Source organism: Crassostrea angulata, chromosome 8 (genome assembly GCF_025612915.1).
Source record: "Crassostrea angulata isolate pt1a10 chromosome 8, ASM2561291v2, whole genome shotgun sequence".
Taxonomy (NCBI): Eukaryota; Metazoa; Mollusca; class Bivalvia; order Ostreida; family Ostreidae; genus Magallana; species Magallana angulata.
The window spans coordinates 5,839,513-5,864,130 of record NC_069118.1 but is presented as its reverse complement, the minus strand read 5'-3'; the positions used below and the strand labels follow the sequence as shown (position 1 = coordinate 5,864,130).

Below are 24,618 nucleotides of genomic sequence, written 5' to 3'. Positions count from 1 at the left end.
AAGAATAATTCTGGTTCACAATGCACGTTTAAATACATTAAATTTTACTTATTACATGTACCGTATTTGTTATTCCCTTTCCCTGTCGATAAGTGACATTTACATCCTTTCATTACAATTGCACGTATTAATTGATAAAAAAAATAGTACATGTAATATTAATTTTCTTCTACAAACCATTGATCATTGAAATTTTTTCGATTTATTAACAATCCATGGGGGGGGGGGGGGGGGGGGTTTAACTAGTTTCAGCATACATTTACAACCATGAAAGCAGCACATGGTGAATTTTCCCCCAAAAGTTATGTACAATAGCTATTAATGCTATCCATGCACCCCAAAAAAGGAAATATATGAACTAAATTTGATATCATTTTCTTGATTTGAAGATCAATGACTATGTCAACTAAAAGAAATCACTGAAAAATGAGCAAATACAGACAGAAATTGGTGAACATTTTATTTCGACATAACACAAAACACAAAATAATATGGACTGTTGAATCAGTCAAAAGTTCTCTCCCTGTCGAAACACAACCCATGCTTGTAGCTTCAACCTAGACCAGTCTGAGCATTACAGCTCTTCAGCCACGAAATGCTTATTAACCTCATCAATTGGAGGTTTGACACTCTGCTTGGATGATTTGCTTTATGTTAAATATTTGGCTTATACTCAAGAGACATTTTTCGTTATTATTAGGACTATACAGCAGTACAAGTTGGTCACTGATCGCTGCATGCTTTACATACATAAAATACAGACCAACAAATCAAAACTATACAAAGGAGAAATCATTTCTGTTTCTCATGTTCATGATTTAGTAGAACTTGTATTACACTTATTGTGTACATACAATGGTTACATGTTCTCCAATGGCTGACACAAGTTCATATTAAGCACTCGTTAGATAAGTCACATCTGAAACACGACACACCAAAGCAATTTTCTGTCTGTTAGGAATGTAAGAATTGACAACAGGTTGTCAGGTATCTACTGCCTCAATGTTCTATCTATCAACTAACCGTTCATATCCTGTCATAGTAACAAAATCCTAATTGGAAATGCCCAAAACTAGAAGATTCTCTAATCACATAGAAAACAATTTGGGTGAAGAACACCAATTCCTACTTGCCATTCACGTTTATTCAGAACTTCCTAAATATTCCACCAAAGAGGGAAAGAACGTGACAGACTCTACCGAAAATCACTGAATAACAAAACTAGACAGAGAGGTTAAATATCAAATCATATCTAATCATGAGACAATCATTGCACTGTAGGAGAATTCTGTATGATTCATTCACAATCATCGGTATGAATTTAATGTGGTGATAGCACACCTTAAAACAGGTAACACTAATCATGGATATCGTGTCAAAGATCAAGCTCTTCGACTCTCATCATAAATTATTAAGCAATTCTCTCATACTACTAAAAACACTACCTATAAATCTTCAGCAGAACACTGCTGAAGTGTAGACTGCTCCCACTCCACAAAAGAAACTCCACGTTGATATCCAACTGTTCTGTTAACAATTGAAGGATATATAAACTGGTGTAATCAATTGGTATATAAATCCTGGATACAGCACTAGGCAAAACAATATCTGTCACCTCACTCACTGCCTTAACTCACTGACAATCAGCTTGATAGATTCTGATTCCAGATCTTTATCTGTTTTACCGGTATTTCTTAAGCTATACAGACAATCTACACAGATATAATAAGGAATTGGCTGCCAATATAGTCATCAGAGTTCATCAGTCTCACTTGACTGATAGGTTTTGATAACAGTTTTGTATGAGTTATCAACCTCGTTCTTAAACTCCATCCAGAAAATAATCCATGTAACATTATTGGCACACTTTACTGCATATTTTGTTCTTGTAAATTAACAGAATCTGTAGAGAAATTAGATCAAAGCAGGTAATGACAAAAAGCTATGTACCATACACAGCTAAGTAAAAATCCAAGCCTATGTACAGTACAAATTTCCTAAACCTAGCAGCTAACAAAAATCCTCAGCTTGTAAATTTTATAATAATTTATGAATAGTGTATACCAAATGTATTAAAAATATCTACTGAACTGGAGTCAACCTTCCATTTTCATAAATGTTTCTACACTAATATCACATTCATATGGACATTAAAAACGAAATGAGATGGCAGATATACATAAGGTCTTTGACGAAAAAAGAATGACCGCAACATAAATAACCTTCTCTCATTTCTTCACTGGATTTGAAAACGAGAGAAAGGGAGAGAACAAGATAAGAGGGAGAGACAAGATGGTAAATCTTGTCCAGTAATCTCCCTTGGCATGTATAAATTTTTCCCTCCATTGACAGTTTTAGGAGAAGCACTAATTAGACAATTGTCCGGTGATTATGACTGGCTGATTTCCTTGGCGTCCTTCAGCCAGGCGTGTTGTAGACAGTCGGCTGCCGTCGATCGCTTGGTCGGATCAAACGCCAACATGGGGATTAAAAAGTCCGTAAAACTGCGAGCCTCCTCCTCGTCCCATTCATACTTCTCAACCAGCACCTCCAACAGCCCCCACGGTTTTAATTTTGGTATGTTGTGAAGTTCACCTGTTCAAAAGAAAAACATTAATTTCCTTGTACTGTTTTCATTAATTTTAGTGGGCATCAAAGTTTGAAGATTTAGTGAAAATCAAAGTTTTAAAGGAAATATAAGTTCTTGCCTAATGATTCTTTATATTATTAAACATTTCAATTCAATAAACATTTCATTTAATGGATCAACTCATCAACGAGAAATCCTCGAAAATAGGTTTTTAGACAAATATTGATGAAATGATAAGGACAGCTTTATGGACTTGGAGAAGTTTAAATAGGAATATTAGAACTTGGAAAGACCGAAGAGAAAACAGAACGCACCTCTCCGGTTGAAATATCTCCTGGATTTCTCTCCGCCTAGGCAGATCTCCCGAGGAATCGGACCCAACAGCTCAATTATATGTGCCAAGTGGTCATCATTGCGACTAAAGTTTTCGCCTGAATTAGGCTCAAATAAATAATCCCCTGTTGCAAGTTCAAATGCCTGCAAATGATGTGAAACGGAATTCAACGTATTGAAACACACACACATGTATCTGATAGTACATCATATGGTAACAATGTACATGTAGCATGATCATGTACTGTACTTGTAGTAGCTCAAACAATCTTTTATTAAATACTAAAAATATCATTTTCACATTACCTGTTTATCAAAAACAGATATGCATGTACAGAAATTAACTACTACATTATTTAACTAGGAAATCTGTTTTCTCATAAAAGAAACCCAATACTTTTTTGTATCTCGCTGTATTCCAATTTGATTCTATAATGTAGATTCCTTATTTTACGTGAGTACTTAATTCTGCAATTCAACGATTTTCCATCAAATCGCGAAAACTTAAAATCGCAAATGCCAAAATTTTATCATAGTTTCATGTAGTTTACATTTGTCCGAAACTCAAAAGCGAGATTTCAGAATTTGCGAGATGGGCTTCTTGCGATTTTACGCGGATATTAATACCTCGCGTTTCATTAGGAATTTACAGAACGGTAAATCGATTTTTAAAGAACATTACATTGATTTTCAGTATGTAACAAGTCTTACCATACAAGCAGTGCTCCAGATATCAGCTGGAGGACCGTACCCTGCACCAATCAACACCTCCAGGGCTCGATACTGCCGTGTCTGGATGTCGTCCGTGAAGTGCAAGTACTGCAAGCAACCAACCAAACACAACAATAATCTCTAACTGATGTTTGCAAAAATGATTCTTATAAACAGTAAAGAGATCAAGTAGATACTGTGCTTTCATTACCTTTCATGGATTTAGTAAAATTCAGCATCAAGAATATGTCAATTTTGGGACACTGAACTTAACAGTACAATACACTATTAGAAATTGTATTTCTGATCAATTAAAAATAAATTTCATGGATGAACTCAACAAAATCCACAAAAATTGGCATTGATTTTAATGAATATTGATGAAATCACAGCATCCAATTACAAATTCCTCTCTCCTTTCTCTTTTCTCAATGGAGAAGATTTCTCTCCTTTCTCTTTCATCAATGGAGAAGATTTCTCTCCTCTCTCTCTCTTCTATCTCTTAGCTACTCACCGTCCAGCAGGCATTGCCCAGATCTGCGATTTTGACAGGAATATCACAGATTTGTCTGACTGGGTCTGGTCGATTCTGGGAATTCTTATCTGTAATGACACAGGCATCATCAGAGACTAATTCACACACAGAATCTGACTCTTCAATCATTCAAAATAGGAATAAAAGACTATACCCATATTAAAAAATAAAATGTTAGCAGTATAATAATTCAGAGATAGAATTTGGTTGTTTTAGTGGTCGTTTGCACACTGGACCAATATACAAATGAAGACTTCAAATAACAGGCCTAAAGGGAAGGTGCTATGCACAAAGCATTAGTTCATATCTACATAAAATTTGTTGCAGACAATCTGGCCAGCAATAAATTCCAGCCCCCCATCATAATATTTTAGTTATGGACATGAATGCGCTACACTCTAACGATCAGACCTTAATTTCACATATACCAGTCCTTCCACTGATGTTCAGGCTACAGAGCCATAAAACTTAGACTAGCTCACTTACAATCTCAGTCTCACTTTTTTTACAATATATAATCCTTATGTACATGTAAAATTGAAACAGAGATCAAAAGTGAGCTTGTGTAAGTTCTATGGCCCGGCTCCCCGCCACAAGGTCATAAAACTTACACAGCTCACATTTGATCTTGGTCTCACTCTGCCTCTCAAAATATGGTTATTTTCATCCAGTGTAACTTTTGCCCTTCTACACTTGCAGTTTTGCCCAATTTAGAGTTCGCCCAGACATGTTTGTGTTTACTATGAGATAATTTGAGACATTGGAATTCACCCAGTCTTAGATTCACTCACAACGAGGGCAAAAGGAGCACAAAAAAACGGGGGCAAATATTTCCCTGTATACAGTATTCCTTTTGTATAGGAAAGACTTTGATTAAAAGTAAACTGGTCTAAGTTTTACGGCTAGGGGTATAGATCCTAGCTGATCCAGACCTGAGGAGCTGCTCTTTTCACTCGGGGAGGAGCTGTGTACTCCCGGGCTCTGAGACCTCCGCTGGTTCTCGTCCATGGACCCCTCCTCCATCTGACTGCCCTCACCCCCCACATTATTGGACTCACTACACTCCTCCTCCTGGGGGCTGGAGTTTTTGTTGGCGTCTTCCTGAGCTTGAGATTCACCATGTCCGTTACACATGAGCGTCTCCGCGGAACACTTGATATCTTTAGTCACTTTGTTTTCATTCTCACTGATCGCTGGGTCTATAATGCTCTCTATACACTTTGTTCGATTCTCAATGTTTTCAGAATTTTTCTCTTCTTCTGTTTTCTTCTTTGTGTCTGTGGATTCTGCAATTCAGTAAAAATGTTAAATTTACTAAAAGTGAGAAAACATAGTAGTGCAATTTTAACCTGTTATCACAATAACCAAGCAATGATCAACAATAAGCAATCAATGATCATTTCAACAATATTTTCCTGATTTGATAGATATTTCCAACGATGTTTCTAAATTTTCTGCAATATTTTGATCATTTACCTGTGATGTTTTTGTTTGTCATACACCTGTTAATTGTTTACTTGTGTTGTTGTCTGTTTACACCTGTTAATTGTTTACCTGTGTTGTTGTCTGTTTACACCTGTTCATTGTTTACCTGTGTTGTTGTCTGTTTACACCTGTTCATTGTTTACCTGTGTTGTTGTCTGTTTACACCTGTTCATTGTTTACCTGTGTTGTTGTCTGTTTACACCTGTTTATTGTTTACCTGTGTTGTTGTCTGTTTACACCTGTTCATTGTTTACCTGTGTTGTTGTCTGTTTACACCTGTTCATTGTTTACCTGTGTTGTTGTCTGTTTACACCTGTTCATTGTTTACCAATTTGTTGTTGTATGTTAACACCTGTTAATTGTTTACCTGTGTTGTTGTTGTCTGACAGGCTCTCGTCCCCGTTTTGCTGGTTGTTGTCGACGGTCATCTGGTTATTAGCGGTGGAAGATTCCGTGTTGTCCAGCGCGTCGGCTGGTTCTGGCTGGTTCCCCTGTGATGCAGCGTCGTTCATGTCCGGCTCAGACTGGGCCAGGCTGTTCATACTCTCACTGGTCATCATTTCTTTCTCAGCAGCCTAAAGATGAAATCAACAAAATACAGCCTCTACTTCATGCAGATATAAAATTGACCAACCCAATGACATTTACAAGTACATGCAGTAACAAAACTTAACCATTTATATAACTGCTTTAAAATAAATTATCAATCCATTTTCTTAATTAACATTACATGTTTATAAAAACACATGAAAATGTTGCACATATATGAATTTAACTTTTCTATTCTTAGCTTATGAAAAAAAGCTTTACCCTAGAAAGCAAAACTTTAAAGTATTAGCCTCAAAAGATATTAATATCATATGTATAAATAATCTAACCTCCAACATATTTCTAGCAATGAACAATAGTCACTGAACAATACTGGGAGGTGGTTTACTTACACGACAAAAACATAAAGGTGTGTTGACCAGACTTATCAAATAAAATGATAAATGAAATATTGACATGCAACAATTCAGCAACCCAACTTTTTCACTTAAATGATCATACAACACCAAAACGATTGGAGTGCATATATAAGAAGGTCTAAATAAATAGCAGGTTACAAAGTATGTACAATATCACCTAGTATAATATAGAGAGACTACATGCTGGCTACAGCAGTGATACCAGATAGTAAATTCTTGTACCATGTTAAGATTCACTCTAAATGAAATATCAAAAGTCAGAATTATTGTTCTTAATTTTTTTTCATATAGAATCATTTTATCTTTGAGGCCCAGTTTTATTCATGAAAATAAAAGTTATCTCCCTTTTCTTCCATCAGAATATTTTATTTCATCACACAATTTATCAAAAGTCAAGACTATCCCCTCAACAAGAAATCATTCTGCAAAGTTGTTTCAATCTCAATAAAAAATATAACAATGAATTATAAATTGATTTTCAATTATTTCCTTATTTTACTCTTCACTCTTACAGGACCTCCAAAATAATTATATTTAATTTAGGCATAATCAACTAACTTCCTGTGCTGTATAAACTTTCACAAGCTCTCACCCCCTCGGAATCTTAACATGTGACAGGAAGCATGTACGGTTTCTATAGCTACCAATAAATCACACGAGTCAGCAGTATCTATGGGAACCTGTGTTGCCACTTCCTCAATCTGCTGCATCTGCATCTCCAGCAATGCCTGCTGCTTCTTCATCTTCTTCTTCATCTTTTTCTTCTTGTTCTTGGACATTTTGGAGGGATCTGGAGCTCGTTCTTTAGGTGCTGTACTCACTGAAAAACAACAACTTATTCATTCAGAGCAGCTTGGACCCCCTTTCCAAAACCTGTGAAAACACCTGTGGTTCCTCTAAAGAGCTGCATCAACTTTGAAAATTTCAAACACTCAGATAAGTGTTTTCTAGCCTGTACAGCTCTATCATTATTTGAACTAAGGTCAGAGGCACCTCTAGTCTGTCAGATATTGATCTGTTAAAAGGCTAAACATGCAACTCATCCCTAGGATTTCATTGCCCCTATGTTAATAGTTAAAATGTAATATAGATTATCAGATCGTGATGTTAAAACACATTGTAGAAGACAAAATTCAGTATGGAGGAATAGAAGAATTAATTTACTGGCCTTAAAGGAATTGACTCAGACAGCAAGTAATACCCTCAAGGAGAAAACATTGCTTTTGTGATTCAGTTATGGAAATAATATTTCCAAACAGTTAAAAATCTTTTTTCTGACCTTAAGACAGAAATGGCCTAATGATCCATTGCGAACATAACACTAATAATCTACAACTCCCACATCCCATGAGATTTGATTACGTAATCTACATTCAGCCCGTATCCCATTTTATGTCCCACCCACCCACTCACCGGCTGAGCCTGGAAGCTTGGCCCCCAGCTTCTGCCACTCGCACGCGTCAGCTGCCAGTTTCCGTATGTAGGTCTCGTCCACACACATCAACACGTTCTCCGGCTTGATATCCGTGTGGATGATTCTACACTTGTCATGGAGATACTGAAGAGCTTGTAGGACCTGGGAATGGAACAGTAAGATAGACAATAAATATCTTAGGGGATCAACAAATAATGACTGGAAGTAAAATGAAGGTTAATATTATTGCTTCTTTATCAACATACTTTGGATACCCAAAAAATTCACACTTTCTTTCCCCAAGAATTCATGATTTTCTGCCCAATATGGCAAACTTATTTTTTCTTTTAAATTCGAGAAGATATAAACAGGGCAAAACTGAATGATCACATCGCCTACTTCATCCACGTAATCTAATGAAAACAGTTTATATATTGATTTTAATTTTTCAATTGGGCTCAAAAATTGGGTTTCTCAAAACTCTACAATTTATACCATTATCAAAGCACTGTTCTATGATCTAATAATAGCCTCTTCTTTACAAGCTTTTATAATATCATTATTTCTACCACAACTAAACCACTAAAACAATTCTTTCTTCTACAGCCCTCAATTTCCGACTGAGTAGGCGAGGAGTTACCTGTTTAATGATGTGTTTGACATTCTGTAGTGGAATTCCTTGATAATTTGAACGGATTATTAGTTTAAGTAAGTTGTTGCCCAGAACTTCAAACACCATGCAGACATCTTACACAGATGGTTAAGGAATAATCACCAAGCTCTACAGAACATAAACTAAGACGTAGACACGTCAAGATCAATACAAAACTAGAGCAGAGAGTTCAATGTATGCATTCAGAACAGAGGAGCACAGAACTCAATTGTACATAGAACCGAGGAGCACAGAGCTCCACCCAAATAAATGTATACGGAGGAGAGGAGCACACAGCTCAATGTATGTATATGGAGCAGAGGAGCACACAGCTCAATGTATGTATACGGAGCAGAGGAGCACACAGCTCAATGTATGTATACGGAGCAGAGGAGCACACAGCTCAATGTATGTATACGGAGCAGAGGAGCACACAGCTCAATATATGTATACGGAGCAGAGGAGCACACAGCTCAACGTATGTATACGGAGCAGAGGAACACACAGCCCAATGTATGTATACGGAGCAGAGGAGCACACAGCTCAATGTATGTATATTGAGCAGAGGAGCACACAGCTCAATGTATGTATACGGAGCACAGGAGCACTCAGCCCAATGTAAGTATCCGGAGCAGAGGAACACACAGCTCAATGAATGTATACGGAGCAGAGGAGCACACAGCTCAATGTATGTATATGGAGCAGAGGAGCACACAGCTCAATGTATGTATATGGAGCAGAGGAGCACACAGCTCAGTGTATGTATACGGAGCAGAGGAGCACACAGCTCAATGTATGGATATGGAACCCAGGAGTATAGTGCTCAATGTATGTATGCAGAACTGAGGGTTGAAAGGATACGAGTGCCGTTGACTCCAGAGATTTTGAAGTCGTCCAATAGCTGCACAGTACGCTCTCGAAAATGGTCATTCTCGTCACTTTCACGAACCTGTAAAAATTATAAAATGATAAAAACATAAATAAAAAAATGTATACATTGTCAATGTACATTGCCTTATATATATTGTATGAATTATCTAGCTTTATGTGGTGGAATTACCTGTACTTAATACTGACACTTCCAAAATAGGAAAAACATTGATAATTCAAAAATCATAGTTATTTATATGTTTTAATATACTTTATTTCTAATTCCAAAAGAAAATAAAAATATTTTCTGCTCATTTCAATCTATTCTTTAACCTCTTTCCGTGTGTTGGGGGTGTTTGAGATACAAATATCAATAACCAACTGACTGTAATTGTTAATAAAATATTTTTGGAGATGTGAATGACTTACACATTTGAGTAGTTTGATTTCATCCAGTGCTGTCTCTGTGTAATGCTGAGCACTCTTTACAACCTTTAAAGCAACAAATCTCTTGGTCCTGAAACAAAAATTCATTCAATCAAACATAATACTTTTATTTGTCCATTAAGTAGTTCAATTTGAACTTCAGCAGATCTATACACTGTCCAATGCCCATCACCCAGCACTATATTCAGACACCACCTGGCTATATATAGCCAGACATTCTTCTATATTCAGAGCATCAGTGTCATTAATTATCCCCATGTGATGGACGCTAAACACTGTCACACAGTACTTTACTCAGACATTACCTGTCTATTTATAGTAACGAGCACTTAAGTCATGTTCTAACAGAGCCACACAATAAGGAATATACCCTGCTGACACTGTCATTTTATGGCTATTTATAGTATTGAGTACTCACGACATGTCCCAACAGAGCCACACGGTGGAGAAGTGGCCCCAGCCCAGCTTTCTGATCACATGGTACTTGTTGTTGAACAAGTCTCCGATCTTCACAGGATGGTACCCTCCTGTAACAAAACAGAAGTCATGTTTATTGTATGTCAGCACTGTTATAATATTGCTTCAATTATCAAATTATACATCAAATCAATCTGGTTTTTTTAAAATCTGTCAATGTATGGTCATTTCTATGAGATTTGTATCGGATTACAAAAAGCTCCTCAAACTTGTACATGTACTAATTGCTAAACATGTACTGTTAATTTCTCATTTCTCTACAAGTGTCACAGTGGTTTTATTTCTACACGCGATTGTATCAGGTTAAAAAAGTTCCTCAAACTCGTAAATGTTTTCATTGCATCAATAGAAAGTTCTATGTGCCAGGAATCAATTTGTATTGCAAGAATGTAAATGACAATGGAGCTGTTTAATGATAATAGGTCTGACTTCAGGGTCAAAGAATACGTTAATCAATCCATCATACTGCAGAGATATAGATCAGTGCAGAAATAGATTGATTTCTCTCTGTCATGTTGGATACAGACAATCTTGTTTGTGCCACCATTTAAGTAGCATTAGATAAATGTTTAATGGGTCAAGAATAATTGTTCCATGTCTTTTTCCTGTAAAACCCAGGAAAGAAATTACTATAACAGGTCTGAGTTACAGCCTCATCTCAGTAGACCCCAGACAACCCCATTCAATTTGGCACACTCAGTAGCTGTTTCATTACTCTGGCCATTTCATGCAGCCTCTTCTGGTCCTTTCCTCTAGGTTTTATTTGCCCATCAATATAAGAAGAAGATGAAACCAATCTCTTTATTTAATCAGCCAGCACCTCCATCAGTCCAAAGATTGGAAGCGTTCCCATTGTGATATCTCAAACCAAGCAAATTAATTCACAATCCATCATTTGTGAGTTTTTTTATGACTTGGACTGGACTTGTATGGTCTGCTGACTAACAGTACAGTGTACTAGAATGCTATAAACAACAACCCAGAGGCCTCTATCATGGCATACAGATATGTTTATTGTGAGTCAAGCATTGGATAGAATCAGACAGATAATATGCTGTACAAAAAGATATGCATATAGAAAAGATAAAAAAAACATAAAACTTAGTCATCATTAACACACTGCATTGAGCAGATAAAGGAAGGCAGTCATCATTATCTGAACAACTTCAAAAGCCTTGTTGCTTCAACTTGCTCTTTTGCTTTACCATGATAGTCAACACTGCTCATTATCAGCACAACATTTTGCCCAATTAACATAGCGTATTTACAATCAATTTCTACCCAACTTTTAACATTATACAGAATGCAAGTCAAGGCCACTACATGTATCTTGACATACTTTCTCAAGTAAATGGACAATTTAATTTATCTTCTTAATTTCTTAATTTTTAAATAAATCAATAACCACTATCAATAAATATTTGGATATTCAAAGCCAAACACATATTCTCTGAAGACAGCTATAAGAAACCTGAAATATTACATATTAAGATTTTTGGACACCGATTCCACCTCTTTTCCTGTCTCTCTGCTGTCTATTTATATTTACAAACTATCCCTCTCCCTTTGTGAAGTTCGTTTAATTCCTTGGGGAAATCACTTTATCTATCAAGTACAAATTCTGTATCCAGAGCAAACCAAAAGATTAACATTGTTAACAGAAGGCAGCTCGGTGATCAAGATTATCTCTACAAAAAATAAACGACTCTTGAGATTCAAACGGAGAGGTCCCCCTCACTTCATTACAGTGTAATCAACTTCTGTCTTCCATTTCCACCGAGTAATCTCACCGAGCTAAAGTACACGGAGGGAACAGAGGACTGTTTGGTGAGATAGAGAGTAGTAATACATCAAAACTCTTATAAACTGTGCTACAATAACCAGTAAGCTCTGTAATTGTGTATACATATAAATCAGAACTGTCTAGATGGTGAAGTTAAGAGCTGGTTTGTCCTTTTCTTCTTTAGTCATTCTATCAGTCTTATTATTTCTGTCTGATCAAATTTTCAATCAGTTTGTCCACTGATGCTGATTTATCCAAGAAATTTCCCCAGGAGATATTTTCCAAGTTTGATGAAATGTCTTCAAAATAACTACGAAATGTTAATGGAGTCCCTTTGGTATGCACAATATTGATTCCCCGTGATTCAGAGCTGGGCAAGACCTGATTAAAGGTATAAATAATATCAAATTCCAGATGATAAAGACATTTGAGACCTTCATGAAATATTCATCAAGATATCAACTTGTCAACATAAAATCCACCTCTGCTGATCCAGTTAGAGAGAACAGAGCCCCTATCAAGCTGTGAACCATGAGTTGTGTCCCTTTCCTGTCTTCCTCAATTGGTATCAAGTACCAGACAGAGTGTTGAATATCTCTGGTATCTCCTATAAATAGTCCATGTTCCCCTCAGTTTCTGGCTGATTTCCCACTCTTGTGTTTGGACAGATCACTAGGAACAGACTGCGATTTAATCATTCGATTCTGCTTTTCTCTTTCTTGCAATGTTAAACTGGTGTCTAAATTGTCTGATTTCCTAGAAATCTCACCTCCACCCACCTTCGTTTCCCTGCCTGCATTCCCTTCTTTTGACTGATAACATTGGTCTGGATTCTCTTCAATATCTACGTCCTCCCTTGTGGCATTGCTGTTTTTCTTTTTAAGCTCTTGAATGATTTGGTCCTGTTTGTCATTCTGTCCCAGGACCTTGGCACTGGGTCGACCGATTCTACTACTGTTTTCATGGGCCTGTGGTGGATCCTCAGACCTTGGTGTTTCCTGTGATCCATTGTTTTCCTCACCATTCTCCTTTACTGTGTTTTCTTCAATGGATTCAGATTTAGTGACAGGTCTAGCAGTTTTTGTTCCTTCATTCTTAATCTTCCTTTCATTTTTTGCATGACCCTGCTCACCAGATTTCTTTGATGAAAACAGACTGGTCAGAATCTGCTTGACCATGCTTTTCTTTTTCTGAGGTTTTTGGCTTGAAAGAATTTCATTTTTTGTATGATTGATTTCCTTCAAAGTTAAACTGTTCTCCAATTCATTTGAAGGCACATACATGCCACTACCATAACTATCCTTCACTGGAGGCTCATCATTCAGCAGAAAAAACCCTGGGCTGGTTCCATAATATGGGGGCAAGGAAGGACTCACGGGGTTTCTGGATGGAGGGTGAAACAACTCTTCATGGAGGCCTAGTCTTTGCTTTGTATGGTTTGAAACTTGATGAGGTACAGCAAACACATGGACTGGCTGGTCCCCCGATTTATCATCAGGAGGGGGGTAGCTCTGACATCTGTATGTCATAAATGGAGGCGGGTCCTGTAGCTTACTCTTCTGCTCCGCTGCTTTCTTGCTGTTGTTAAAGCTTTTGGACCTGGCTGGTTTGACAGGCTTTGGTTCTGGAGGGACAATCTTTGGAATGAATTGCTGGGGTGTTATGAAATCTGGATGAATCAAGGGATGCCCCGGTGCCATCCGTGGATCACGAACAGTGGCGTACATCCTGGAGGGTGGAACCTTCCCTTTATTTTTCGTTTTCTTGTCCTTGAAGCTTTTGGAACTCTTCACAACTGGGCGTCTCCTTGGAGGACGGAAGATAAAATCCCCATAAGGTGGGGGCAGCTCCAGATTTCTCTCCGGGGTACTGCTGTAGAAAAAATCCTCTGTATAACCACTGGCCATGTTGTCCTGTCTGTAATTTTAACACAAGAGACAAAGCTAACTGAATTCCCTCAGAGGGCCAACAACTGGCATGGTCCTGCCTATGACGAGCTGTATAGAACTAACCACAGATTATCATACTGACCCTAAAGGCACCTTTCCCTTCCCCTAGAATGGTAAAAACCCCACGTCTGCTTTATTACTCTTTATTGACAAGACAATAATGCATAATCCCATAAAAAGGTTGGCCTGCTAAATTAAGGCTCATGGCCACACCATGTCCGACATACGAAGGAACACAAAAACAGATTGCCTGTGCAAGTGTCTATATATGATTACAACCTAGTACTGACAGTTGTAAACATTATGTTTTATTACAGTACAATATAATCTCTAATGGGAACAAGTTATTTTTACATTTCATCACAGATAGTTAAGTTTCATTAAAGAAATGAACTAGATTAAAAATAGATTCAAAATTAATTGACGTTTAAAAGCACAATCATACAGAAAATCAATTTTGTTTTATACTTTGGAGAAAATTTAATTAGAGCACTGGTTCTCGATTATACATGAAACTTTGGTATCAGTGCCTTATAATACAGATATTAGTCCAACCAATTAAAGACTATAATGATGGATTTGTTGCATTAACTAGCGCTGTGTGTCCCTCAGCATAATGTGGCTATCTGTGTGAGTGTTAACCTCAGCCTTACACCGAGGGTGACAATTGGTGGATTGATCTGCAGGTTTCCAATCGGCCCACTGTCATCAGTGTTTGATCTATGGAGTGAGGGTCTCCGGACATCTGTCACACAGACCACTACTGAGCAACATCCACGTCTAGAGATTGAATACAGTTACTTCACCAGATCTTAGAAGGAAGTGTTCCTGTTTATGACATCCACAGCAAAAGTACACACTTGTTCACATGTGCACATCCCAAGTGTAAATCATTTTGATATTTCCAATGTCAATTTCAGATGCATTAATGTTCTAGTTAATACCAAAATATCATAAATTATTTCATTATTTGTCAATAAAATTGCCTAAGCTACATGAAGTGTCTAAATTAATTGCTAAGAGGAAATGATGGCTATTGTGAAGATGGTTGGACAAAAAACACTTTACAATCTTAATTTACTTTTTACAATGTAACACAGTATAATAATCAATACGTTTCTGCATAGAAAGTAGTTTTGTTTGAACAAAAACTTTTTTTTGGACATGATGCAGAGTGACTTCTTTTTAAAATTTAATTGAGCAGTGCATTTTTCTTTAAATAATGCAATTATAAACTTTCAACAAATGTATTTTGACATTCATGAATAAACTATTTTGCAATAAAAAAAAAAAAAAGAACATGGACTTTGAATTTTCAGTCCACCCAAACCCTAACGCATGGTTAATTTTTACAGATTCCATAAATAGAGAGAGATACATCTGTTTCATACAAAGTACTTTACTACTGATACAAACACTATGTAATACTTTCTATTATACAGTATTACAGTATGTATCGATCTGATAATGTACCAATAATCTTTACACAGCGTACCTCTATGATCAGACTGATAACCTACCTATCAATACTTATTATACTGATGATGTACAAATAAACAAACACAGTACCTTTCTATTGATATTGATGAAGTATTGATCAATACACACAGCACACCTTTCTGATAAAACATGTACCCATCAATACACACAGTTTACCTTTCTATTGATACAGTATCATACCAATAACCAAGCAAACAGCAAACTTTCTGACACTACTTGCACATATCAATATAGTGTACTTTTCTTATAGTACTTGTACCTATCAATACACATACAATGTCATAAAGAGAGCGTACCTTTCTGATAGTCCTCAGGATCCTCCTGTTCATCGTCGTCTGAGCCCAAGATTTCCTCTTCCTCTTCTTCCTCATACTGCGGTTCTCTCCGGTGCTCCGCTCTGAAAACAGAACAAAACGCATGGAAGAGTTCCATTCCACATCGGCATACATTGTACATATACTGAGAGTGAATCAACAGAGAATTTCCGACTCTTGGCGCTGTGTATTCTGTGTTTACCCTTGTTTCATTGACATCTCTGAGTCAGCACATTAGTAGAGCAGGGAGCTACTACCAAGTGCTTCATACAGAAACACTTGAGGAAAAGAATTTAAAAACTTACAAAAATAAACACTGCTTAAAATTCCTGTGCACACACTGCACTGCATGTATTGTCCATGCTTAAAACATTGTGATGGATGAAAGCTTTTACATTTTTTCCCTTTATAAAGTTCTTCTCAAGTGGGAGATCTTGTTTGCCTTGATGTAAAATCATAAAATACAAATGTATGTATTTGGATGTACACTGCCTATTTTAGCTTGTCTATTTCACTTGTATGCATAAGCACTGCTATAAATTAATTCGTTTTTCAAACATTTATGAATCCTTCATGAATTCAAAGATGAATCATTAATTTCATTGCTGATAATGTTATGTTATCATAAGAACAATACAGGGAACAGATTGGCCCACAGTAAACTGTAATCAGTACATGTAGTACTTACATTCTGCACAAACCGTGCATGAAGACAGAAGGTAACATCTTCCTTTATCACATTGAAATCAAAACCCCGGCATATTCACATTTGGTGGGTGTTCTTGCATGTACAAGATAAAGATCTGTGTCCAATTTAAAACACAGACTTAATAATCCAACCCATAAAAGGATTTTTTCCCCAAACAACTTGATCCCATTACATAATATCAGCTAGGACTGAATTACTACATGCATGTATCAACAGATTACTGCACTGCAGTATCAACTTCCAATGTATCAATTCCAGTAGATCAGGGGACACTCTAAAACCCTAGAATTCTCACAATCACTGATATGCACAAAGTGTTGCATAAGAAATCCCCAAGTACTGTCACAGAATGAATGGACCCTAATGAAGAGGCCCATACAAACTCCCCATCCTCATCAACATGTAAACTTTATCATTCTCTAGAGTGCATATTGACATTGATGATTTCCTGTTTATCTGTAGTATACAACAGTAAATCTGGATAGATCTGTTTGTTTACATTCTCTGATGGGAAAGAATTGAGGGGGAAGGGTTCAAATGAAAACTTTGATTGTTGAAGATCGACCTGATTATTGAAAGGTTTGATATGTGTCGCCTCTCTCCATAGATTACTGGGGAACACATACAGTGTCCTTGATATTAACTGCACAAATCAAAATAATTGTCAGAGTGTATCTATGGTAATTAAAGAAAGCCCTGTGAATTTGATTACACACTAATGGATGAGTGCAGACAGAAGATTTTATGCAGTCAAGCAGACCTATACATCTCTACAGATCTAAGAATGGAAGGCCCTCTATTTCTGGAGCAGTAAATCTTGTTCTCTCGCTTTATCAGACACTATCATATGTATGAATCATTCTGTTGATATTACAGAAACCCTTTGAGGTAGCTAACAAGTCACTGGTTTGAAACTTACTAAAGATCAAGTCACTGGTTAATTCATGACATTTTAAACTTACTTTCTGAACTTCCTTCAGATCAATTATAAGCTTAAAAATTTCCACCACATTTTGAAATGAATTTAAATCAAAACTAGATGCTGTCATTAGACAGTAATACCCGCACCATGTGTTTGCCCCTAAATAACACTGTTTTATACCAGTTTAATTCAAAAATGAAGGCCACATGCAAACTCCGGTAATACATTTAAAAATTATAATTTTCATAACTGAAGGATGAGATCCCTGCCCATATGATAATACACATCGTGACATGAGCAGCACTTTATGTGCAATTTGGGGTAGAACTGTTTGCAGTGAATTTTCAGTTAATCAATAATCTTAACATTTTATGTCATAGGAAGTATAATGGTCTATATAATTATTACAAACAAAATTAAAAATTAAATTATGCCCCCTCCCCGTGGCGGTTGCCGGTTTTAGATTTGCTTCTGTGTGCCTACATGAACATCATCGTGTGCACAGATTTAGAGAAGGGGTGGGAGTGAGGGGTCCAGACCCCCCTCCCCATGAAAATTCGTAAATTACCAAAAATACACCTTGGACCCCAATGCTCTTACAGACATGTAAACGCTCTAACCCATTGCGCTTCAATGTTAGGTAACATTATTTGGGGGGTAAATATTTAATCAATAGTCAACATACTTTATTAATTGTTTATCTCAATAGGAAGTATACATGTACATCACAATATGCAGGTGTCCTGCACCACCTTAAAGCTGTTATTTACCTAATAAAATAGTGCAAGTGGATTTGAAGAATAGGTCATAAAAATACATGCATGTTACAAATGAATGATCTTTGTCTGAAGTTACGTACACAACACAGGTCTGCATGTCTCATTAGCGGGTACTAGTTTTACCCAGCTCTTCGATTAGATGGGTTCACGTGTATACATACATGGGTGTTGCTAAAACGCGGAACGGAAAACGGAACGGAAGGAAAACGGAAAATCTTATATAATGTTATTTACCTCATAGATTTGTTAAGTATGCTAAAACGATATACTTTATGTACCTTTTTAATTTTTTTTGAAAGATTAGCAATATTAGATTATTTATTCAAGAATATTTATTTCCTCAAAATTAACAGTACATGCATTGACCACTTTATTCTGTCCCAAAATATCCTCGATTCACTTTTTGCTGTATATTTATATATACCTCAGGGTTCAAGCGATTCTCTTTTAGAAGCATTAAACATTCTCATTATTCTTTCTTTAAAACGTCCTCTCTAGCTTATCAGCTGGTATAAATACACGGCTAAAAATAAAGAAGTCTACGGGGTTTTGCATTTTAACAGACCCGGATGATGGTGTTGAAAAATTGTGCAAGGTTCTCTGAGTGACTTCCAAATGGAGAAAAGATGTCAACATTTTCCATTATAAATCGTCCAAATGTGCTGCATGAATATTTTGGGATCGACAGACTATAGTCCCAATATATAATCGGAAAATCAAACCAGGCAACGTCTAGAGCTCTCTATTCGGATCATATGTATATAGCTGCTGGAATAAACAACTGCATGCTTTGTAATGCAAACGTGAACAAAATTGCATTGCTAAAAATACTAGTTTCACAAATTACTAGTTTCACAAATTACCGGGTATTTTAATGTTTACTGTATTTTAATTTTTTAATGTCGTCAGTCCTACAGTTTTTTTCTTCCATCTCAATGATACAGTATCGTCTGTATGATAAAAGATCGTCTAGAACACCAAAATTCAATTTTGATGTAAGTATATACATGTACATCATATTTGAAAATAATATAAAAATACTCAAAACACGCATAAAACGCTTTCACTAACTGCGTACGTTACGCTAATATGCCAGCAATACCATATAAGAGAAATAAGTAAAAAGTTATAGCTAATTTGCTCATTTAATCATGTTAATGTTTCACAATTCGTATACATTTGACTTTTCCGTTTCGTACTCAACTAAAGCCGAATGAATACAATGCTATAATTGATAGACATTCATATGAATATTAATAAGATAGCAACATGTTGATAATCATTCATTAGATATAAATAAAAGATACAAAGTAAATCGTTTCTGGCCAGTCTATACCCTTTTTAAGGGATAAACGTGATGATATTTTCCATTCCGTTCCGTTTTCCGTTCCGCGTTTTAGCAACACCCATACATACATGTCTGTGTTTTCCGTATGCAGAAAAGGATTACGGTAGTTAAGATCAGCTAAAGGAATTCATTATTGTGTTTTAATTGGATTATCATTATGATGTTGACCAATTTAGGTAAGCATAAATACATGTAGTAGCAGCAGCACAATATAATAAGATGCCAGCATGGGATTCCTGCCAGCATACATACACATGTATATAAGTTCTACTTTCACTTTCTAAATGTAATCTCCCTTTGACAGCATACTGTATCATCATCTTTTAATATTTAAATAAGCTTATCATCGTTACCTATCCTATCGCATTTGTAAAGTTTCTAGTTTAGTTTTTAGTTTCTAGTTTTTATTTGCAAAAGTTATTTTTTTCATTTGTCAGACTGCATGCACTGTTGAGTTGACCCCATATTGACCCTGTATAAACAATTTCTTATTAAATTTGGGTATTTCATATGTAAGTAAGTGTAGACACTTATATTTTTTATATGAGTAATAATAGGAAGGAAGGAGTATTTCTTTCTTTAATGTATTATAATGCATCAAATACAATGTAGGTCATGACCTTATGGGACTGTTCTGACCCCACGAAACAGGAAAATACAAAATATCTTCTAAAGTCATTATGATGCATCAACTGGTGTAAAGTACATTAATGACCCCCAGGTGTTGTCTTTAACCCCCCCCCCCCCCAACCCCCCCCCCCTCCACCTTTATGAAATAGGAAATGATATGATACACGTACTGTATATTTTGTTAACTTCTGAGATCTGAGATCCTCATCCCTAAACCGTTTAATTTATTTTTGCTCTTTGTGTCATTGCGCGTAAAATTGTATTGTAAGATTATGCCCCCTTGGAGACACCCTGACATTTCAGAACTAGAAATAATAATGTATTTTATCTTATTCATATGTTATACAGTAGTGCATGTTTGATCCATGTGGGTAATTCCTAGCCTAATGATGTCACTGCTTTGTTTAGGAGACTTTACAATTGCCCCAAATAGGTGAATACACATGGCAGTGATGCATATAACATTTTGTTTATAAATCTTAAAAATTGAATTAAGCAATTTCCAAAATGTTAATGTGAATCACGAGAGAAAAAGCAATCAAGAAATGATTTAAAATTTGCTACTGTACACATGTAAGAATGTATTAAGAAGACTGAATCTTTATATTAAGCAGGTTAGATTGGGGGGGGGGGGGGGATGAATGTGGAGTATAAACATTTATAATTTGAATCATTTATTGTTATTAATTAATTTTAACTTGTCAATGAATACTACTTATTGATCCCAAGGTAGAAATATGACCTCTGATCGTATCTCAATAGATCATTTGTCAATTATGCAAGGTGTAATGTAATTTTTTTTAAGAATAACATTTTTTACCAGTTTATAAAAGTTTTTAGACACCCAAATTATATTTTGATTTTAATAGATTATTCGACAAGGAAGGGGGGGGGGGGGGGAGAGAGAACAGTTTATATTTGAGTTTGTTTGGGAGTGGGGGTTCCAAGTCATATATTTGACAATTTTTTAATGTAATTTAAAATAAGACTAAGCCATACTACAGCCATGAACATGAATAGTATAGAACAAAACACAAACTAATACATGTACATGTATATATACATAGGAAGTATTACAAAACAGATGATTGATCTATATCTGGGTTCTTAAATTGAATCATATATCATGTACATATTATATTATTGTTTCTTTGTTCAAGGCATTTAAGATGGTATGTAGGTCATGATCCCAAGTGCTCTTCCTGAAATTATCAAATATCATAAAAACCATTGAGATCCCCACCTTAATCCAAAGATATTATTCCTCCTTAGGTCATGCAGGCGCATCAGATCATTATGGCATGTAAGTCATGAACCTAAGGGGTCATCCTGACCCCCTTAGAATCAGAAATTGTCAATTATCTTTAAATTATTGATGTTTGATGATCCTATCTCTATTTAATCTTTATTAATTATTAAGTCTCCTGAATGAAGTTTGGAGACTTATTGTTTTTGTACGGTTCTTAATACATGTATATATTCTTCATTTTCTTTTTCTTCTTTCCCGCTCTGAACTTGTTTCTCAGAGATGGCTGAACATAATTGTACAAAACTCTAGGATATGATAGGCCTGCAAATCTAGTTGTGCACCCTGGTTTGATTTTTCTCATTTTGGGTTAGACAACCACTTTTCGGGGTAGGGGGGGGGGGGGAGGGGGGGTGTCAAAAGGGTGTGGGGTCTAACATTGAACCTTGTAGAAAGAATCATAGACTCTATTGTAAATGGTAACTTGAAAACGGACAAAGATAATAATATAGGGTTTTCATAATCATATATTGGCTGTTACTGGCAATATATAGGGTTTATTAGATCTGACCCCTGGGGTCATCCCCACCCCCCAGGAATTTGAAATTACCATATATCTCAGAAACTGTTATAATCATGACCCCTAAACCATATATATTCATGTTTCTGATGTCAAGGGGCATCAAATGTTATGTAGGTCATAGGCCCTGTGGGTGGTCCTGACGCCCTCAAACAGCAAGTCCCTTAATATCTTCAAAACAGTTGAGATCCCCACCCTTAAACCATATATATTCTTGTACCTTGTGTCAAGGGGCATCAAACGGTATGTAGGTCATGGGCCCCGGGGGTTGTCATGACCCCCCTTGAACAGGAAGTGCACGAATATCTCGAAAACGGTTGAGATCCCCACCCCTTAACCATATATATTCTTGATCCTTAAAGGGCATCAAAAGGTATGTACCGGTAGGTAATGGGCCTCAGGGTTAAATTTAATTTTTCAAAACCGTATTAATGCACATCTATGGAACAGTTCCTTTCATATCCCAAGATATGATGTGTCTATCCATTAAATAATAAAAGGAGTTCTAGGATCTATGTTTTTTTTAAAGTGATAAACGTCAATTTTCTGCTACATTTTGACTCCCTGGATGAAATTTAAATTTTGAAAACCTTACTGCACATCTATAGAACAGTCCCTATCATATCCCAAGATATGATTGTCTATCCATTAAATCATAAGAGGAGCTCCTGGATCAATGTTTGATTTTTTAGTGATAAACGTCAATTTTCTGCTACTATTTGACTCCCAGGATGAAATTTAAATTTTTAAAACCTTATTGCACATCTATAGGACAGCCCCAATTATATCCCAAGAGATGATGTAGCTACTCCAAAAGTTGTAAGAGGAGTTCTGGGAACCATATTTTTTTTGCCAAAAAACGTCATTTTTTGTTGCCCACTGATCCCCTTAATTAAAAAAAAAATTCTGGAACCTGATCATGCCTCAATATGACACCCCCAATCATATTCTAGAAGATCATTTGGCTACTGCTTAAAAAAAATGACGTTTTTTAAACCAGTTTTTTTTGTAAAAAAACGTCATTTTTTAGCCATTAAATGACCCCCAGGACAAAATTGAAAATTCCGAAACCTTATTGCGCATCTATAGGATACCCTAAAACATATTCCAAAAGATGATTTGTCTACTTTTGAAAATGTAGGAGGAGTTCGAGGAAGAAGGTTTTTTGTGAAAAAACGTCATTTTTTACCAATTATTTGACCCCCAGGACTAACAGAGAATTTTTGAAACTTTTTTACAAAACAACATGATACCCCAAATCAAACTCCAAGAGTTCAGTTTGCTGGTTTATAAGATGTAAGAGCAGTTTGAGAAAGTAAAACGTGACAGACGGACGGACGGACGGACGGACGGACGGACGGAACAGGGTAACAACAATATACCCGAACTTTCTTTAGAAAGTGCGGGTATAATTAGTTTTCTATTAACAAATGGCATGCACACTTTCTGGGCTTAAATCGAGAAACATTTTTACTGCATACACACTGTTTATTATTCTATTTGCACTGCTCAATATTCTTACCTCTCATCCTTCATATTCTCATAAAACTGAGACCTCCATAGTCCATGAAAACAGCATTTCATGAGGAGAACTGCTTGTGGAAAAATCCTCTTTTATGAAAAAACAACACTGATCTGGTGTAAAAACCTGAGACTAATTCCACAATTGATCTTTGGAGCTCAAAGAAAATAAATTCTCTCAAGTCAGTTTCAAGTTCGCTCAATATTTCCTGCCAACAGGAGCTACTGTATCTATGACACAGTTTTCCGTTCCTGGAACATGTTGAAGATGAAGAATTTGGATCAGTGGAGCAGTTAACAGCAGACCATTTTCTGATAACACCTCTATTCCAAAATGATTAGGAGCTATCCTGTTGTTACATCCAAGATATTGATCTAATTCAGATATGTTGAGGGTTTTTTCTTTAAAAAATTTACTTTATTTTTTTTCTTCTGATAAGCACAAACTAAAAATCCTTGTGCAAACTAAAAACCCTAATAACACTCCAAGATGTTTTTTTTTTAAATCCAAATAATTTTTTATAGGCACCAAAGAATAGAAGTAAAATCAAAACAGAAGCAGTGCTGGTCGTTGAACAAGCAACAAGTTGGAATAGGCTCCACTTTAAATTCCTTTCTTTGAGTGCAAAGACCTGAGAAAAGAGGCTGCTGATGAATAAACAGTCTTGTATACAGTAATGACAGGAGTTTACATCTTGGGGCCCCTGAAGTGATTAGAAGAGAGCTAGCCTGCCCACTCACATGAAGTTTGATTTTCTCATCTCCCTAACTCTCTCCATCTCTCTATTGATTTTGGGGGGCCTTCAGGTTTTTTCCCTCTGTGATTACAAATAGGTTCCCAAACAACAAACAGAA

General features: G+C 36.2%; 1 protein-coding gene across 1 annotated transcript; it reads right to left on the bottom strand.

Annotated features, from left to right (window-relative positions):
- Nucleotides 1–443: 443 nt before the first annotated feature.
- LOC128158405 (SRSF protein kinase 1-like) lies at nucleotides 444–24,214 on the bottom strand. Its single transcript, XM_052821205.1, is given in 18 exon segments — nucleotides 444–2,595; nucleotides 2,905–3,067; nucleotides 3,635–3,742; nucleotides 4,149–4,237; nucleotides 5,102–5,455; nucleotides 6,022–6,229; nucleotides 7,267–7,442; nucleotides 8,036–8,198; nucleotides 8,677–8,783; nucleotides 9,550–9,637; nucleotides 9,988–10,075; nucleotides 10,424–10,532; nucleotides 13,035–14,182; nucleotides 14,857–15,014; nucleotides 15,826–15,833; nucleotides 16,011–16,111; nucleotides 16,717–16,758; nucleotides 23,765–24,214. Coding segments are annotated over 18 exon segments (3,378 nt in total). The 5' UTR covers nucleotides 23,827–24,214; the 3' UTR covers nucleotides 444–2,389.
- Nucleotides 24,215–24,618: the final 404 nt, after the last annotated feature.